Here is a 19,218-nt window from a genome sequence, read left to right as displayed (position 1 = left end):
AGTGAGTAGTCACCCTTATCAAGATGGGGTTATGATCAGATTTTAACTCCATGGGGCAATCTTCTATCTCAAAGTTAATTATCTTTGCGACATAGTCTTGCGAGCATATAACATAATCAACAACACTTTGTCCATTGTGTCTTTTGCATGTGATGCCTCCTGATTTAGGCCACTTTTCCATACCATTGCATATAACCATGTTGTATAGGCAGCATAAGCCTAGTAATTCAACACCAAAATGATTAATCTTTCCCATGCTATCCTGTGAAGATCTTTCCCATTTTTGTGTCCCTTCTTCTTCGAGCCAAACTGGATCTCTGCTTTCATTGTAACTCTCCTTAAGATTGAGAGTTTGGTTGTTTGCTGTTCTAGCATTGAAATCCCCTATTAACATTATTTCCCCTAAAGAGCTAAAGGCTGTTATGTCTTTTTTTAGCTCAACGAACGGATCTTCTCGATCCAATCTATGCTTTTTATATATTTTTGAGCCTTTTGGAGCGAAGTAACATATAACAACCCTTGTAGAAATCTGATTCTCTGTTATTTTTATCCAAATATACTGCTTGTTTACATCTTTTTTCTCTAAGTTTACAAATTTGCTCCAAGTTTCTTTATTAGAACGGTGATGCCTCCATGCCCCTTACCATTATCTATCTTTTCATTCCATAGTGATACCTTCTTATACCCTTCAAAATCTGGAACTCTACATCCATCATGTTCATGAGTCTCGGTAAACATAATGATGTCATTATTTTTAGCTATCGGGCCTAACCCAGGTCCTCTTCTCCAAGGATAACCTCTAATGTTCCAGCTAACTATAGTTAATTGAGTCTCTTGTTTTAAGACAATTTTATTCTCCTTTCTCGTTATCCCTTAAAATCATGAACACTGACTTTTATTTTCACGAGGGATCCCTTAAAATCATCACCATTTTGACCACTTGTCTATTTATAACGTAGTTCGCAACAAGCGCAAAACTTCCGTTTAGCGTAGGTGTCATGTTTTGCACTTAAAATGATATAAGCTGAATTTTTTTTTCATTGCTCTAGGTCATTTAAACAGGTCTGGAGTTCCGTTCTCAACTCGCGTTGCTTTCGCACTGATAACCCTGGAAAGAAGCATTCTGTTTGTCGAGGTCAGGGATCACCTGGATAAAGCGAATTGAAGGGGGAATGAAGTAGCAGCAGCAGCGAGAGCGACTGCGAAGTTGGAATGCGAAACAAAATGGATCGGGTTACAGTAGAAAAGTCGACTTCGAATCCAACGACCCCAGCAGCCAGGTATCCTCCCCGTGACACATTGCCTACTTTTTGTGCAAAGGTAGCAGCATTCATGTACAAATATTGTTCAGGGTTTATCTCTAGTTGCAATGGACAGAAGGGCAAATATTTGTATTCGGAAATTGTAGCGAGGGTGCATCAGGACCTTCCACTACGTCTGTACTGTAGTATCCCTTGCATATTGTTCATTTTTGTTGTTGTTTGGTGGAACACAGTAAGAAAATCCTTCTTGTTTGGGTGCACGAGAAATTGGAATTCTTAGTGTAAGACACGAAGGATTAAGCTTACATACAATGTTGACAGAGAGATTGTTGAATAACTTTTTCACACATACGGAATAATCTATACTTATTTCACCTAATCCCAATTCCAATCGTATTTTAATTTTGCTTCCCTAGTCGGTTGCCCTTGTTAGAATGGAAGTCCACGCAGAATCCGTGATGTAGTTTTACAGTGAGTATTGATAGATCTATCTTTTTACGAGTTCCCGTCTCTTTCTTCGGGGACTCCAACTATTATTCGGAATGAAATCGGCTTAAATTGGAGAGCGGGTTTAGGATTATAGTCAGACTCTCTCGGGTTAACTTTGGCCATGAGAGTGTGTGGTACTGGTGCAATTAGGGACATATATTCATTCTGCCTATCTGTATTAGGTCATAAAGGTTTTTGAAACCGGACTAGAAATACCCTTCGGGTTGATTCTTTCTTACAGGAAAAAGTTCGTGTCGGCACTTCATATAATTATTTCTGAACCAAACAAGAGAATGAGGTCAGTATTAAGTGGTTAAAAACTTTTCCGAACAGACGTAAGAAAAGTTAGTTATTCCAGCAAATTTTGTTGTTCGTTTCAGTCTTGTCAGTTTTAATTTCATCATTTTTCTTTTTGGTTTTTTGAATTGATTGTATATTACTATGAAGATGCAGGTTACAAGATATGTACAAGATCACTCTGATCAAACCTAGAACAAAGAGTTTCAGTTAAATCACTGTCAAAACCAAAAGTATTTCCGAAACAGTTAATAGAAAATGATTACATTGTTACATAAGACATGGTATCATAAAAGATCTTTAACTGATATCAAAACACAAAAAAAAAGCTTAATTGAAGTTAATAGATATTTGAGCTTTCACTGCTTCTGTCCCTTTCAAAGAAGCCAACGGGACGAACATATTCTCGTTATTTGATTTCACCACTTTCAGGTCAATACCTGGAACAGATTACTCATTTTTTCCCTTTTAAACCACGTCTTCTAACAGAATCTCATGAGTGCAGCTATGGTATCTATTCTGAAACTCCATATACTCTTCGACAATTTATTTTATTCTTTTGCATAAGGCCAGAATTTCCCAAATCTAATCTCCACTCTTTTCATGTTAGTTTGGTGTGTGCCAAGCAATTCTCTGTATTTTCGTGGAATTCTCTAAGGTAAGAGCAGCCTGCATAGCAATTGAAAACATGATGAATTCCTTGGAGGACTCAGTGAGCTGCCTACGCTTTTTCTGGAATACATCTTTTTCTCTCATTTTCCACAAGGACCACAAGATCTTAGTAGTAAAAATAAACCAAAAGAGATTGCAATTATCATTTAACCCTATTCACATCAAAAATACCTCATGCCAAGAAATGATACTAGATCTGTTCCAACTCCGACTGCTGTAAGATAAAGGATTACGGACTTCTCTTACAAAAATATAATCAAAGAAAAGATGCTCAGAAGTTTCTACACAATCACAAACAGAGAAATAAGTGTTACCAACTTTAATGTAGGACAAGTCAACAGCAAGCTATTTAGTATTTAAGTAACAAAACCCAGATAAAGCAAGAAAGTCAGCAACAAGCTATGTAAGTAGCAAAACCCACCTAAAGCAAGAAAGTCAACAACAAGCTATCTAAGTAAAAAAACCCACCTAAAGCAAGAAAGTCAACGACAAGCTATTAAGTAACAAAACCTGCCTAAAGCAAGACTTCTTAGCATCAACAATCGGAGACCAACATCTTTTGAGGACCTTAGATCAGTGAGATTGATTAAGTGAAATACTCCAGCTTTAGCAGCAATTAAAGGGATTGAAGAGATCCAAGCGAGGAGTTATTTGAGGAATATATTTTCTTTATGTCAATCTTCTGAATTGTAGTCTTATCCCTGAAAAGAAGGTTCTCATAAATCTCTGTATTGAAATTGAGTTGGAGAGGAAACTGAAAAATATGGCAAGCTTTCTGAACAGTGGCAAAACTTCCTTTTTGAGCTTCGGGAAATTCAAATTCAGAGCTTATGCTCTGCGAACTTTTTGAGCTATTTTTTAATAAAAATAGTTTTATGACTGAAATCACAAATCCCTTCATTAATCCAAGCCTTAGCAGAACAGCCTTGAAGGAGTGCTAAAAGCTTTATTCTTCCATTGTGGATTCCACGAAATGGATTTCAACTGCAGATTCTATGGGAACCATGAATTTTTTGGTTATCACCTTTAATACCTCTGACCAACCACCAAATGTATTGACAGGGACCTTATTAAAATAAACAATTTGGGGGTATAATGTCTTCCTCTGTTTAGCCTTCTTAGGAATAGCCAAGTGGACATTATTGCTGATCAAGACCTTCCAAGGGCCATTCCTATAAAAGTAACTGAGTAATAAGAATCTATTTAGCAGCAGGTGCAATTCTTTGACAATTCATGTCGTTGAGACCCAAGTCCCCTCTACTTTTCTCGAGACAACACCACTTTTAACAGACTGCAACCTTCTTGCTTGTGTTTTTCCCACTAGACGATAAAAATTCCCTGATGCTTTTATAAACATCTTTAAATAAGTAGCTGCTAAATAGCCATATGGAAGCATTGTAAATACTGTAAGAGTACATAAATTTTTGGGCAAACTTGTACCCTGCCTGCCAAAGACAAATACTGATTATTTTACTTTAAGATTTTCTTTTCAAATTTAACAACAATATTTTACATATTTTTGAGTGAGGGGCTGACAGAAAATGGGGATTCCCAGATGTCTAACCAGTTTGCTAGGGCCTCTACATTGGTAGCCAAACTTACCGAGCCAAGGATGAGGCTCATCTTTCTGGCTAAGAATTATAGAATTGCTCTCAGGCGCTTTTGCCTCAGATGCTTTGCAAAAAGTATTTAAATCATATATCAAGTTTTCATTATTATATTTTTGTTCCATCTCAATAAACAGTGCCATGTCATCTACAAATTGTATACTTAGAGGGTTATCCTTGCTAGGCGGAGAGACCTCTGATTGTTAGTTAAAGAGGCTCTCAATAGGCAATTTAAGTTATCAGAAACAATTAAAATCAATGTAGGAGCTCAGGGCCATCCTTGTTCAATTGATCTCTGAAGAGAGATGGGACCAGAAAGTGGGCCATTGATATCAATCTGGGTATTAGCATAATTGAGGAGGGTACTCACCACATTGCAATTTGTTTTGGAAAACCAAACGTGTCTAGCATCAGAAAGATAAAGGACCATTCAACTTTGTCAAAAGCATTTTCAAAGCCAATAGGAAAAATTCCCACATCTTGTCCAGAGTAGCTAGCTGATTTAATAGCTTCCCAGATAGTCATTAGTTTTTCAAGAATGTATCTGCCTTTAATAATGCCAGTTTGGGTGTAGTTAAGAAAGTTGGGCAAGATTCCTTTCGATCTACGAGCTAGCAATTTTGCCAAGATTTTCTAAGAGACCTTAAGTATTGTAATGGGTCACCAATTTTTAGTAAAAGCTCTATTTCCCCTGTTGATGTTTGATAGCTTCAGTCAGATAAACCTATATTTATAATTATATTTGAGATATAATTTATATATGTGTGTGTGTGTTCTTTATATTGAGATATAAGGTCATTGATATATGAGAGAAATTTCTTATTTTTATTAACTATTTGATAAATGAATAGACATGTCCCATGAAGGGACATGTCTATTAATGGCCTATTCTGTCTATATATAAATCTAAGAGGATGTTGCATTTGGAACACACATACGTAATAAGGCAGTGCTTAATACATTTACAGTAGATCCGAAAAACCAATATTGTATCAGAGCCAAACTGCGAATGTAAGAAAGCAACTTGTTTTGCATGTAATGTGTCATTGATGTCAAAATTAGTATGGTCTAGGCAGGCCCAGTACTATCCAGTAATATCTGTGATTTGTTTTGAAATCTGGAATCATCGTTTTTATGAGATATCAAAGGATTTTGTATTTGGTTGGACAAAAGTTATTTGGTTGAAGGAAAAATGTCACTGTCGCTGCTTGATACAATGAACAGTAATAAATCTCAACAGTTCTTAATGTTTATGAAAAAAAAACACTTTTATCGGGCTAGCAACTCAATACACAGGTCAATATTATATCCCTTTGTTATCCAACTAAGACAAACAAGTCTTAACAACTAAATAAGAAAAGACACACCATTTGGACTAATAGTGAAACAAGTATTATGATGCAAGGGGAGTTTTTTCAGAAGTATCGATTGATGAAGAAGCCATGACACAGATTGAACAGATCAAATAATATTGTTTGGAGATGTGGATAAACTGTCTGGAGTTACAGTTACAATACCTGATGGGAGTTGTAACCGAACCAGATTCCAGAGCTTTTGGTCAACTGTCGATGAATGCCCAAGTTAATAGTAAAGATTCAAATTGGAGAATGTGTAAACAAATAACCGATGAAAAGGAACACCATATAGATTCTGCAGGTTTATCAATTGCGAGGTGAACATAAGTTTGACACAACCACGAGCGAGGAAGTAAGAGAGAAGCAGCGAATAGTGTTTGACCAGGAGATCATGGATAAACTGATAAGAAGATGTCTTGCGGAAGCCTGAAGCATTAAGATCAGGCAGGGGTAACAAAGGCATTGATCCGCACACATAATTAAGGAATTGTGCCACGTTAAGAGTGAAGGATATCTGATGAGGCAGCAACATTGGAGAGCACGTATAGGTCCCTATTCATACCGTGGTGGTGAGTTATTAAGCACGGACCCCTGTTACCACAAGTGTATATAATGTAAGCTGTAAGGGTTCAAGCACCAACCAGCCCAAGTTACATGAATATTAGTTAGTCAAGTGATGTGGACCACTGCTAATGCATACACGTAGTGAAAATTCAGCACTCATAACGTGGAACAAAGAATGAAGGCATCAAGCAAGACATGGGCCCCATCATGGTAAAATGTGTAGGTATATTTTTTGTTATTAATATAAACTATTTATATTGAGATAGGAAATAGTTACTCATATATATATATATAGTGGAATAATTTTTTTATTATGATATACAATTATTTTTTATTACAATAGACTTGTAATAAAAGATTAAATAAATTTGACATAATGTTTGTCAACCATAAAGAGAGACTTATTATTAGAATATTAAAGGTATAGATGAAGTATAGTTATATTATGACTTTTATACATCACTAAGTATTTATATTATGGAATGAGTTAAAATACTAACATTCTCATTTGTATTTCAATACATATTTGCCTTGATCTTTCTCTCTCCGAGAATGTTATTGCAGGAAAAAGGGAGATTGATATCAGATTCAGAGGGAGTTTGATGCTCCATCAGAAGCATCATTGGATGAGGAGCTCAGAAGATTGATATTCAAAGGGAGTCTAGCGTTTCATTAGAGGCAACCTTGAAAGAGAGGGAGCAGAGAGAGGATGTGATTCAGTCAACCTTTAGCGATCTCAATCTTATTGATTCTAAGGGAGTAAACCATGTTGAGATAGATTCTCCAGTGATCAATAAATTGTAGCAGTCAAGAGGAGTGTGATTCATGAATATACCTTGTGGTTATGTGATTCTAATGGGCCTACCCCTTGTGTACGTAATGAGGAAGTGATGACTTGCAAATAATGTCACTTGTATTTGCAAAAGTTACTGTAAGGTGACGATCTTACAATAACTTGTATTATGAGATCAAACAAATGAGTATATGGTGAATGCCTTGTATCTCAACATTCTGGGAGGCCAATACTCTTTATATTAGAGGCACACAAATGAGTGTTTGTACAACCAAGATAAGGGCTTTGGTTAGTTCTAGTTCTTTCCTTGCTGGAGCTAGTACAATCTTTTGAGATCAAGATAAGTGCATCAATACACTTGGTGCTGTCCTCACATAGCTCATGCACTTGGTTGTCAAATATATCAAAATTTCTTTGACATATTGTGCAAGCATCAAATTCATTACAAAGAGCTCTATAGCTTATGGGTTCTAAAACCAAGTCGCAAAATGATTGTCAAAAATTGGTTGTCTCTCCTTAGCGGTTTCATCTCAAAATTTGACTTAAGAAGGTGAGGGCTAATGGGGTTGTTGATTGTTCAAGTTGGCCCCTAATCATGGGATTGGTGATGTTCCTCATTTCTTGGAGATATTGGCATGGCACAATTGTATGTTGAAATTTTTTTACTAGTGTAATATTCATCGAAGAGTGATTATTGGATGTTTTTGATGAATTTTTATAGGAGTTACTTTTGTGTTGTTTGGGGCACCTCTGTGTTTATATTAAGAAGCATTCAAAATATAATATCGGAGGCCCATGTGTGGTAGGTAAATCTCGAGTGAAAAATAATGGATTTTTTAGTACTTCTATTGGCTGAAGCTTCCTCATTGTTTGAACAAGTTTGTTGTTGTATGAAAAGATTGATCTGTTAATGCCCGATTCAAAGGCGAGAAATAAATGGATGCACAAGAGAGGATTAGTGAATCAATGTACTTGGTGCTGTCCTCGCATAGCTGATGCACTTGGTTGTCAAATATATCAAAATTTCTTTGACATATTGTGCAAGCGTCAAATTCATTACAAAGAACTCTATAGCTAATGGGGCTAAAGCCAAGTCGCAAAATGATTTAAAAAATTGGTTGTTCTCTCCTTAGCGATTTTATCTCAAAATTTGACATAAGAAGGTAAGGGCTAATGGTTTGTTGATTGTTTAAGTTGGCCCCTAATTATGGGATTGATGATGTTCCTCATTTCTTGGAGAAATTGGCGTGGCACAATTGTATGTTGGAATTTTTGACTATTGTGGTATTCATCGAAGAGTGATTCTTGGATTTTTTAATGACTTTTTATAGGAATTACTTTTGTGTTGTTTGGGGCACCTCTGTGTTTGTATTAGGAAGCATTCAAAATATAATATGGGAGGTCCATGTGTGGTAGGTAAATTTTGGGTGAAAAATAATGGATTTTTTAGTACTTCTATTGGCTGAAGCTTCCTCATTGTTTGAACACGTTTGTTGTTGTATTTAAATATCTACTTGTTAATGCGTGATACAAAGGCTATAAATAAATGGACCTACAAGAGAGGATTAGTGAATCAATGCACTTGGTTGTCAAATATATCGAATTTTTTTTGACATATTGTGCAAGCATCAAATTCATTACAAAGAGCTCTATAGCTTATGGGGTCTAAAGCCAAGTCACAGAATGATTGTCAAAAATTGGTTGTTCTCTCCTCGGCGATTTCATTTCAAAATTTGACATAAGAAGGTAAGGGCTATTGGGGTTGTTGATTGTTTAATATGGCCTTTAATCATGGGATCGATGGTGTTCCTCATTTCTTGGAGATATTGGCATGGCACAACTATATGTTGGAATTTTTGACTGTTGTGATATACATCGAAGAGTGTTGGATGTTTTTGATGACTTTTTATAGGAATTGCTTTTGTGTTGTTTGGGGCACCTCTGTGTTTGTATTAGGAAGCATTCAAAAAATAATTTGGGAGGTCCATGTGTGGCAGGTAAATTTCGGGTGAAAAATAATGGAGTTTTAGTACTTCTATTGGCTGAAGCTTCCTCATTATTTGAACACATTTGTTGTTATATTTAAAGATCGACCTATTATTGCCCTATGCAAATGCTGTACAAAGACTGTACAATGGAAACATTTGGTAATAGCAGGTAGGATTCGTAGTTGCAGACACCTTTGTGGACTCTTGATAAGCTCTTAGAATCCGTGTGGATGGATTGTATGTTGGGTTTGTTGATGACTGTTCATTGTCACAATTGTGGTTTTTTTGTGGTTTACGGTCTCTCAAAGATTCCAGTTTTGAGAATCTGCAGAAAGGGGATCTATGCAGAGGAAGTTGTCAAAATTCTCTGTAAGTATTTGTAGTTCCAAAGTAGTTTGCTTTAAAGCACAGAGTGAGAAAGGGACAAAAGGTTCCATAGCATTTTCTGTATACATTGTTGTCCACTAGGCAAACAGTTGACCACATGTATTTCATCCTCAGACAGAAACAAATAGAAGCGGTTAGTCACATATAGACCATCTTCTTCAGCTGTGCATATAAATTCATGGTATGAAAGCCTTCCATACAAATAATACATTTACATTTCAGGCATGTAGTAGTTTTCAATTATCTATATTGATGGACTGACTGTGTTAGAAGAAGCATCATCCTTTGCTCAAAATGAATTAGAGAAGGATACCGAATTTGTTGGATGCATTTGACATGCTCATTCACAATGTTATATAATTTTGCAGATTTCTAGTGAAAGAAAGCTTAACCAACAGAATGAACAACATTGTGTCCCTTGTCAAATTCTGGTTGGCTACGAAGTACAGTTGCATCTTGAGAAAGATAGGTTCAGGAGTCTAAACAAGTAGCATATGCCTCTAAGATTTGGGTCATACAAAGACAAACTCATTGAATAAGTAGGTGAAACAGTATTTGTACTCAACTTGCCACGTTATCTTGGGTTGCATCCAGTGTTAAATGTAGAATTGTTGTGCCCATACTTCTCACTTATCTTGGGCACATCATTGGGGAAATTGGTTCACCAGGATTTGTTTTCAACAGAAGTAGCCACACCTGGTCTGAAAGCTTGAAGCAAGGTGGTAGTCCAGGGCAGAAGTTTGAGAATTTTCCAGAAATCATGTTTTTTTGGCTTTTTTTTATATCTTTCACAATGAAGTTTGCATAGGAGTTGGCTGGATGACCCTAAAGAATGATAGACGTGCCTTTGGGGTCATCATTTCTTATTTATAACCTATGTTTTTCAACAGATTAAGTTTCAAAGTTTTAAGCATGGTCAAGAAGCTATAACCCTGACAAGTTTGACCAGCAAAATAACCCCTCACTACCTTAGATGGATGACTCCTTAGTTCTCAAAGAGAGCCCTTCATTTATTGTTATTTAGGTTTTATATCTTATAATTATATCTATAAAATCAGTGAATATGCAAAGTTCAAGGCGCACATCTCTTCCATAGAGATAGCCTTTTTCTATGCTCTTTCTTAAGCTGTCAAATTCAATTGTATAGCAATTTCGGTTCCATTCAATTTTGTCTTGGTGTCATTCAACTTTTGTTCTATAATACTTGAAGTTCTGTAGTTAGCATATTGTCCATTGAATGACAACCTTTAATTCAGATTCCATAAACAATGTTGAAACTTGAAAGGTGATTGGTTATACTGTGCTTGAGCATCAAGTTCCAAGGGGAGAAGAAGGTTGTTGCAACTATTTGGTGTCTTGCAAACTTGCTGATTATGTAATGGGGGCAAATTTGGTAGAGGTACCTGGTGGCCGTCTACCAACTGGATCCCTGCACCATTGCTTTTTTTTGTTTGGATAATGACAAGATTACATGTAAAGTTCCCTTTTGGTAGTCATCAATTGTAATCAAGTGCAATTGATGTCATGAATGTTCTGTTGTTACTGGAACTGTAAAACCATAGGTGAAAGACGTGCAGAAAACCTGGCGAGTTTTTCAGCTGGGCAGGTTTTTGTGCCAAGTACTTGCAGAAAAAACTTGCTGAGTTTTTGGCAAAAGCTCAACAATTTCATGGCAAAAAATCTGTGATCTTGTTTTGAAATGTTTCCCGCAGCTCTTCTGTCGTTGAGTTTTTTTCACATCCAACACCTGCTTTCTCAAACCCCGGTTAGTGGGATCTCATCATAGAAGAAATTTGATTACATTAAGGGAGTCTGCGAATAGAGATCAAATTTGTTAACTTAAAGAACTAATTTTATCACTATCAGAATATTATTGATTAATGATGAAACATCATACTAAAGTATCCAATATTTTCAGAACTTCTCCCAAAGTTTTAACTAGAATAGGGAAGAGGAAGATGTAAATGTTGTAATGTGCAATTTATGAATTATGTTTGTAGTTGTCAGCTAAGTATTATATTAGGATTGTACACAAGGATGCGATTTTGTAATCAATTTGCATTCAAATAAATCAAATTTAATAGAAACTGCTTTTCTACTCATTTATGGACTCATTGGACACATCTTGTCGCTGAACAATGCAAAATATAATATGTTTTTCTAATGAAATTTAAGCAATTTTTTCAAATTGCAGAGTTTTTACTGAATTTTTGGCCAGTTACATTTTTTGGGCTTGCAGAGTCCATATTTTTCAACTCTTTGTAAAATAATTTGGGAAAATATGCTATTTAGTGGATTTTAGCTCTTATAAATTACTGAATTGAAGTCATTAGTTTGAGAGCAGACTTAGTGTGCTTTAACAGCATGAACATGCAAGTACTCTTGAATTTGAACAAATGTTTTTCAATTTTTAAATTTTTTTATTAATGGGATACATGCTAATGGTTCTTGGAATCAGTATTGTCTGCTCTGCCCGCATTTTTTGTCATCATCTTTTGTGCTGTTTGCTGCTGATGTATTTCATATCTGAGCATATTCACTGACCATTTGACTGTACATTAATCCCTGCTCATGTAGTGGTCTAATTTGCTTTTGTATATTACAACTTTTCAGTTCTGCAGGAGCCTCATCACCTGCTTTACCAGTGACATTTGGTGGCGTGGAGTGCTCTGGTGTGGGTCAGGGTGCAAAGGGAGGCAATTTATCAGGAGCTGGATCTCGACTACCTTGGACTTCTTTAAGCATGGGTGGAGGAGGTTCATCAACGGCATTATCAGAACCTTCATGTAGACCTTGGGAGCGAGCAGATTTGTTGAAAAGGCTTGCTACCTACAAACCTGCAAATTGGTCTGGAAAGCCCAAGGTTTGTTGTGTCAAACTGATGTCTGGCCATTTGAATGATGATTTATCATAAACATGGACTAATAACCTGGAGTCTGTTTAACCACTTTTATCTTTGTACTTACCATTTGTATCTTGGATTAGTTTCTGAACTCTATGCCCACTGCTTCAATTCTTGTGTTTAAGCTCTTTTCCCGTACAGATTAAAAATTCAAAACAATGATTTAAGAACTGATTCTTATCAGTCAAGATTGAACTATTATTTATCCTAATATTGGGGACATAAGTTTTCTAAATGGAAAATTTAAGCTAAATGTCAGATGTTGTGAAGCTGATATTTCTGTTTACATGGACTGCCTCTGCTTGAGTTTGCAGGTTGCCAGCTCGCTGGCATGTGCAAGGAAGGGTTGGGTCAATGTGGATGTTGATACAATTGCATGTGAAGCATGTGGTGTGCATCTCAATTTTCCTATGTCCTCATTCTGGACAGATGATGAAGGTATATAATTTTATGGTTATCTGTTATACTTTTTTATTTTTTTCTTTAGTAATTGACATTTATATTATCTCATGGGAAGAGGCCCTACAAATATAATGAAGAGACGGATCCAAGATGGGTGCACGTGGTTAGCCTAACATTTGCATTGAAAAAGTTACTAGTCATTGTAAGCAGGTTGGCCATCGGCATTGGAATCTCAATATATATCTAAGGCTTAGTAGAAAGGATATTATAGCTGCAGTTAATCATAGATTAATAAAAAATGATCTTTCCCCAATTGATGTTCTGGGTGTCCTGGGGACTTGGAAGGAATGTTTCCTCTAGTCCCTCCTTTTTTGGAAATTTTGAGATGTCCCCTAGACACCCTGTGAAAAGAGACTTGGAGCGGACATCCGCTCTCCATCCCTCTTATTTTGGTAGGTTTAAAAAAGAAGAAGGAACATCTCAGTTGTTTTTGCTCTTTGTTGGAACATTCTTATGTCTTCTTGTTGTCCTCTGAATTTACTGACATTCTCTGGCTGTCCCAGAGACTTCAAAGTGTCTTCCACATCAAATGTATATAAATTTAAAACATTCCAGAACAACTAAAGCTTGAAAGGGGGCCCCTCCAAGCTCGTAAACTCAATATGACTTTTCAAACTCACCCCATTGCTGTTTTACATTCACCAAAAGAGAAGAGGGAAAGGGAGGATAAAAAGTGGAAGAGGAAAACAGAAAGAGGTGCAGTTTTGAGATATCAATCTGACAATGACTCTAATTCCTGGGTTTATAGCTCAGTGTACCTATGATCTCTATTCATGATGCAACATTTCTTTTGTGGCATCTCTCAATGAATTATGTTTATGTTTATAGGTCTGTAAAATAGATTAATATATTGTGGAATTACTAATTTGTAATTACTTTTTGGGAAAAATAGTTTCTTATGGTTTGTTAATATTATTTTTATGTGTTTTTATCTATTTGTATGATCTAGAAATTCAAATATCAATGTTAAATTTTATTTTAATAGCCTACCATTTGTCTGCCTTAAATCCCTTCCATTCTCAAAATATGATTTTTTACATCCCTGAAATCAGCTTTCCTTTTCCCACAATATATAGAAACACTCCCTTATATTAGGAATATGTCTCAGCAGATGCTAGGTCATATTACCTCATAGCAGGGTAGATGCATTACTATATCTTCTGTTGTAGCTTAGGACAGTACCAACCTAAAATTCTCATTCTTGCAGGTCATATGTGTCCATTGTCATTGTCTTAAAGCTTCAGAGTAAAAATATATAAGAATGTGATGTCGACGATCCTTTGATCTTCTGCTATCTCATGGCAATGATTGATTTCGAGAAAGCTTTCCCAATCTTCTTTCGAAGTGTCCTTTTGTCAATGTATGATTAGAATGAAATGCAATCCAAATTAGAAGTCTTAGATTGTTTTTGGAACCAATATGTTCATTTTGGTTTGTTCTAGCATGTTAAGGATTATATGAAAGAAGTATTATAAGAATGCAGGAGTGGAAGAAATCAACCATAATTTGTTTTTCTAAGAAAATACATTTTGGGGATATTGGACTTGTTGCAGACAAATTCAGCCAAGTATAAGATATTTTTGGACTTTTATAGGACTAGATATGGTCTTAATTTTCAGTATTTTACTAGTGGAGTTATTATTTTTGGGTTAATAACTAGATGCAATATTAACATAATTCATGACCAATGGCTGTAACAGGTATGGTGATAATGGTTTTCTAAGATAGAGTAGAATGTGTCATACTTGGGCATTACCAGAGCAGAAATAGATTTTGTTTGTTTGATCTCACTGGGCTGATATCATCTTTCCACTGTGCAGTCAAAGGATGGTACAAAAATGGCCTTTTTGTTAATGATTGGCTCAAAGTTTTGCTTATCGAGTTGGAATTGGTAAACTAGGTTGCCTTGTTTAATTCCAAAAAACTAGTTGAAGCTGTTGACTAATCCAACAACTTTATTGCTGCCTATCATGTATTTTTCATGTGCTTAAATATTTCATAGAGAATTCTGAGGCTCGTGCATTTGATCACATTCATAATTTGACAGCCTTGTAATTCACCTTTAATGAGTCGTGGGTTCAAAGCTTAACCTTAAATTGTTTTAGTAGCGATTTCAATTTTTAGACTATATCATGTTTAATTAAAATGTTAGAGAGGAGTTTAAAAGCTTATTTGGGAATCTTCTTGTTGAAATCCAAACAACTAATTGAAGTTGTGAGCTTGATCCAGTCCAACAACTCGAATTGCTGATCTTTCTTTTGGGCCATATTATAATGGTTATTCCAATAAATTTGAGGTTATCTGTACCCTCATTTTGACCATAGTTTGGAGGTGTTTCTTGTTGCTTGCCTTTATAGGGGTACTAAATGAAGGAATTGCATAAAGGAAGGTGGAAGACATAGCAATGAAAGAGAAACAACCTAAAGAAGTCAAGATCAAAGGAAGACAACACTTCAAGATAATGCACCTCAAAGCTGGGACAAAGGGAAGAAAATTTAAGGATCAAGTTGAAGGATTCCGGATAAAAAGGACTTCGTGAACAAGTGCAAAGATTTGCAAAGATTCAATTTGTAAAATAAAAGCTATGTGAGACATCATTTTATACTTGCGATGATATGCTTCGAGTTTTCTCTATACTATACTTGTGATAAGGAATTGTGATGTTTGCTTGCTTTAGGTTGGTCCTCTCTCATTGCTTTTATTTTTGTGCCTTGGAGTTGTGAAGATGTTATCGTCTTCTTTTATTGGTTCGTTTTGGGAAAAGGCTCAATGTTCTTATGTTCGTCTCTGTCCAACTTAGAGACATTGTTTGATTCTCTCGACGTATTCAAGCTATTTAAATGAGATTGGCTTTTCTTCATATATATTATTTTTTGTTATGTATAACTTCTTTATCACAAAGATTAGATGACCTGGCATTGTTTCTTGCCGACAGTTCAAGGAAGCACATTATTGGTATGTCATTGAAGAGTCTTTATGTTCAATGTCGTTGGTGCTTGTAACTGCTATCCCCTGGTATTTTGCAAAAGCCTCTTCAATGACAACATTATCTCTTTGCTTAATGCAATGGAAAATAAAAAGACCCACTCTTGGCATATATATTTCTCTTCATGTAGTAGGATTTGACTATCATGAACGTCTACAGAGATCGTTTTAATAAACCATATGATGGGATTGTTACAAGATTCAAGAAGAGTTGGCAGATTAACGGATTTTCGGATGATTCATTGATAAACAGAGGAACACATGTGTTCCTTATAAAGAATTACAAGGACGTTGTTTCTAAAAGAAACAACGTACACTGAAGACGGAATTAGAAACAAAACTAGAGACAGGATAGGAAACATTCCTATCTGGACTGAAGACAAAAGAGACAGGATAGGAAACATTCCTATCTAGACTGAAAGACGGACTACAGACAAGTAGTTGACTATTATAGAAAGTATAAGATATTATCTTAATAGGGATTAGCGTGTGTTGAGAGAATCGTGTATGAAGACTTTCTTGTGTTATCTATGATTTGTCCTGTCTGAAGTATAAGTGTATAGCTTCAGTATTGTGTGTAACAACTTTTTTGAAGATTCTTCTCATACTTGACTGTATTTGATCAATATACATGTTTGAAAGTCATTCTCAGTATGACAAGTTTTAGTGAAATATTTGTAGTTTTTTTTAATTATGAGTTTGCATGGTTGTATTGATCTATCTAAGAATAAGGTGAATAAGGCTTATTGATTGGTTGCTAAGAGTTTATATTTCTTGAGAGCATATTTCTAGAAAGCATATCACAACAAAATATAACATAGTTCTTTTTTAATCAAAATTTTCCAAAAACCCTGTTATGTTCTATCCAAACCAATAGTTCTTTTTTAACCAAAATTTTCCAAAAACCCTGTTATGTTCTATCCAAACCAATATATAGTCTTATCAAATTTGACCATAACTAGGAGGCTCAAACCAACCTCCTGGTAAAGTTTAAAAATAGTTTTTGAAATGAAAAATAAAATTGGACATATGTCACTAGTCTTTGCAAAATCAAAAGAAATCTAAATAACTGCTAAGTAGGGGGAACCAATCCTCATTCAACTTTTTGCCCATGTTATGGTGTGGCGCCACAGTGTGATCTTCTAGTCCTTGTATGCATTGACAAACTCCTAGATAGTCGGGACGTTAGGGTTCTTCGTGTGTAGGATGCACATTTTCCAAGCCTCCTTATCTCTCTTCAGTTTCACAACCCTGTTTGCATGCTTTGCCAATCGGTCCACGCAAAGGTACATCATGTATTCTGTTTTGAGGGGATGGGTCTTTTTCAGTTTTCACCGATCCTATTGTATTCCTAAATGCTCTCATGACTGCTTCCATGTTGTCTTCCACCTTGTCATCGTGCCATACATAGGTGGCATTAATGCACCCCACATTATTGGCTAGGAAGACTTAATTCCTGCAATTCTTTTTCCATTTTCTCAGATTAAACCACGACTGCTCTTAATGTAGAATTCTTGCAATCTATGTTTTTCTTCAAAGCAAAAAGAATACATTCATCTATCAGTGGTAGGGGGCTTTCTATTAAGAAATTGGGGACTCCATTCCTTGCCACCTCACGAATTTGCAAAGAAACTGCTATCCATTTAGAATCATCAGTTTCCCACTCTTGTGCCTACTTCTGAATCTTACCTATTAGTGCTTAAATGTCACTATACACCACCCTAGAATCGTGGATAAACATACTGCCTTCTTTGAGTATCCTGTCAACCCATTCATTAAAAGCTTCTACCAGAGCTTTCCCTCTTTGGATTTGACTTAACTTCTTTCTTGTGGGAGAGGTTGGGTTGAGAGTTTGTGGGGGCCTGAGCGATTGGTTGAGGCCCTAGATTGTTGAAGGCGTCAATATATTCTGCATGGCTTTGATAATCTGCTTCAATTCTTTCTTGTCTCTGTTATCTATCCAAGACCGAGTCAACATGCGTTTTGCTGACACATCAAAATGGTGATTGTAGCTCTACCTTTAGTTTCTATGTATGTAGCTCATACATATTGATAATCGTCACTGAGTATGTCTGACATAAGTTGTGGCTCGTCCTTCATCCTGTATGTAGCTTTGCCTTTAGCTTCTCGTAGTACTACTCATTCAAGTCAGTGTCATCCAATGTGAAACCAAATTCACCCACCTCCTCCATAGCTTGGTTCTCCAAATCATTAATATCATCCTCATCAAAAACTCCGCTTCAAGTCCGCCTCAAATCCACCTGAAATTGGTAGAAATCAGTTTGAAAGCTATTGTAATACAAGCAAAGTTCGCAGACCCGGACTCGGCCCTAACTCAACAAGGGTAAGTCGACTCGTGAATTGGCTCGGATTTGGCCGTGACCTAGTAGTGTCTCAATAAAGTGACAAAACCCTTGAAATCTTTATGAAGATCTACCCTTGCCTTCACCCTTTTGCGATCATATTTTGAAATTGATATGTTGACCCGGCTCGCTGACCTGAACCCGACAAATTGACCCAAACCTGACAAGCTAGCCTGACTTGTTGACCCGAACTTGGTAGGGTTGACTCGACTCGTCGAATTGGGATACTTGCCTGACTCTCAAAGAGTTTGGTTTCTATGAATACAAGTGTTTGGAAGACTATTTTGCACCTCTTAGGAAAATACAAGTACAAGAAATGAGAAATAAACGTAATTTGGGCCATTTTTGCCTTTAAGTGCTTTTATAAAACTACGACCTAGTTTTTAACAAAAAACTCGGCCAATTTTTGCAACTCAGAGTACTTTGCTAGAAGTACATCTATGGTTTTACCAATCACATGGGAAGCTGCAATTTTGATTAGAAAGGCAGCAACATCATCTCCATGACATCGATTTGTATAATAATCAACTTTCAATATAAATATTTACTTTTATTATGTGTTGTTGAGCAATATCAAGAGAAAGTAATTGCTATCGATATGGAGCATTAACGGTGGCAATTGATGCAAATGCATCAATGAATAAAAGTTACACCAGAATCTATGATGATAAAGAGAGATTGTGAGAAGAAGACATCAAATATTATTATTAGGGGACTACAAGCAAATATCATCAACGTCCCAGAGAGCATCATGAGTTTGTTATTGTCGATAATACTAGGGTCATCTTCATATAAGAAAATAACAATCACTATATTGGAAGACAATGGAGATGTCAATATCATTGACATTTTAAAGTAATATTTATGGTTTGCTAAGCATTGATAATTAGAAAAGACAAATCATAAATCAATATTATGGCTGAATTGTTAAGGGCAAATGATAATCAAGTGTTGGCAATCTAGTTTTATTTAAGGGCAATTACCCATTACATATGATGGTACAATTGATATCCAAAGAGGTCAATGTAGAGGTTATGCAGTTTAATCAACAATAAATATTTCTTAAATCAAGGAAGGAGATAGTCCTTCAAA

General features: G+C 35.9%; 1 protein-coding gene across 7 annotated transcripts in view; it reads left to right on the top strand.

The window, feature by feature from the left end:
* The first annotated feature begins 1,039 nt into the window (after positions 1-1,039).
* The window catches only part of LOC149529883 (IAP-like protein 1), a 58,360-nt gene continuing 40,181 nt past the window's right edge, over positions 1,040-19,218 (top strand). For all 7 annotated transcript variants that reach the window (XR_016358947.1, XR_016358946.1, XR_016358949.1 and 4 more), the window contains exons 1-3: positions 1,040-1,280; positions 12,028-12,277; positions 12,631-12,754. Coding sequence is in view for 4 of the 7 variants with exons in the window: in XM_089810762.1 (XP_089666888.1) it covers positions 1,213-1,280; positions 12,028-12,277; positions 12,631-12,754 (442 nt within the window). In the remaining 3 variants the exon portion in view is untranslated. The remainder of the gene's footprint in view (positions 1,281-12,027; positions 12,278-12,630; positions 12,755-19,218) is intronic.

Source organism: Cupressus sempervirens, chromosome 11 (genome assembly GCF_028749045.1).
Source record: "Cupressus sempervirens isolate cs-2001-9-10 chromosome 11, ASM2874904v1, whole genome shotgun sequence".
NCBI lineage: Eukaryota > Viridiplantae > Streptophyta > Pinopsida > Cupressales > Cupressaceae > Cupressus > Cupressus sempervirens.
The sequence above is the reverse complement of the archived record's forward strand: the minus strand, read 5'-3'. Positions and strand labels throughout refer to the sequence as shown.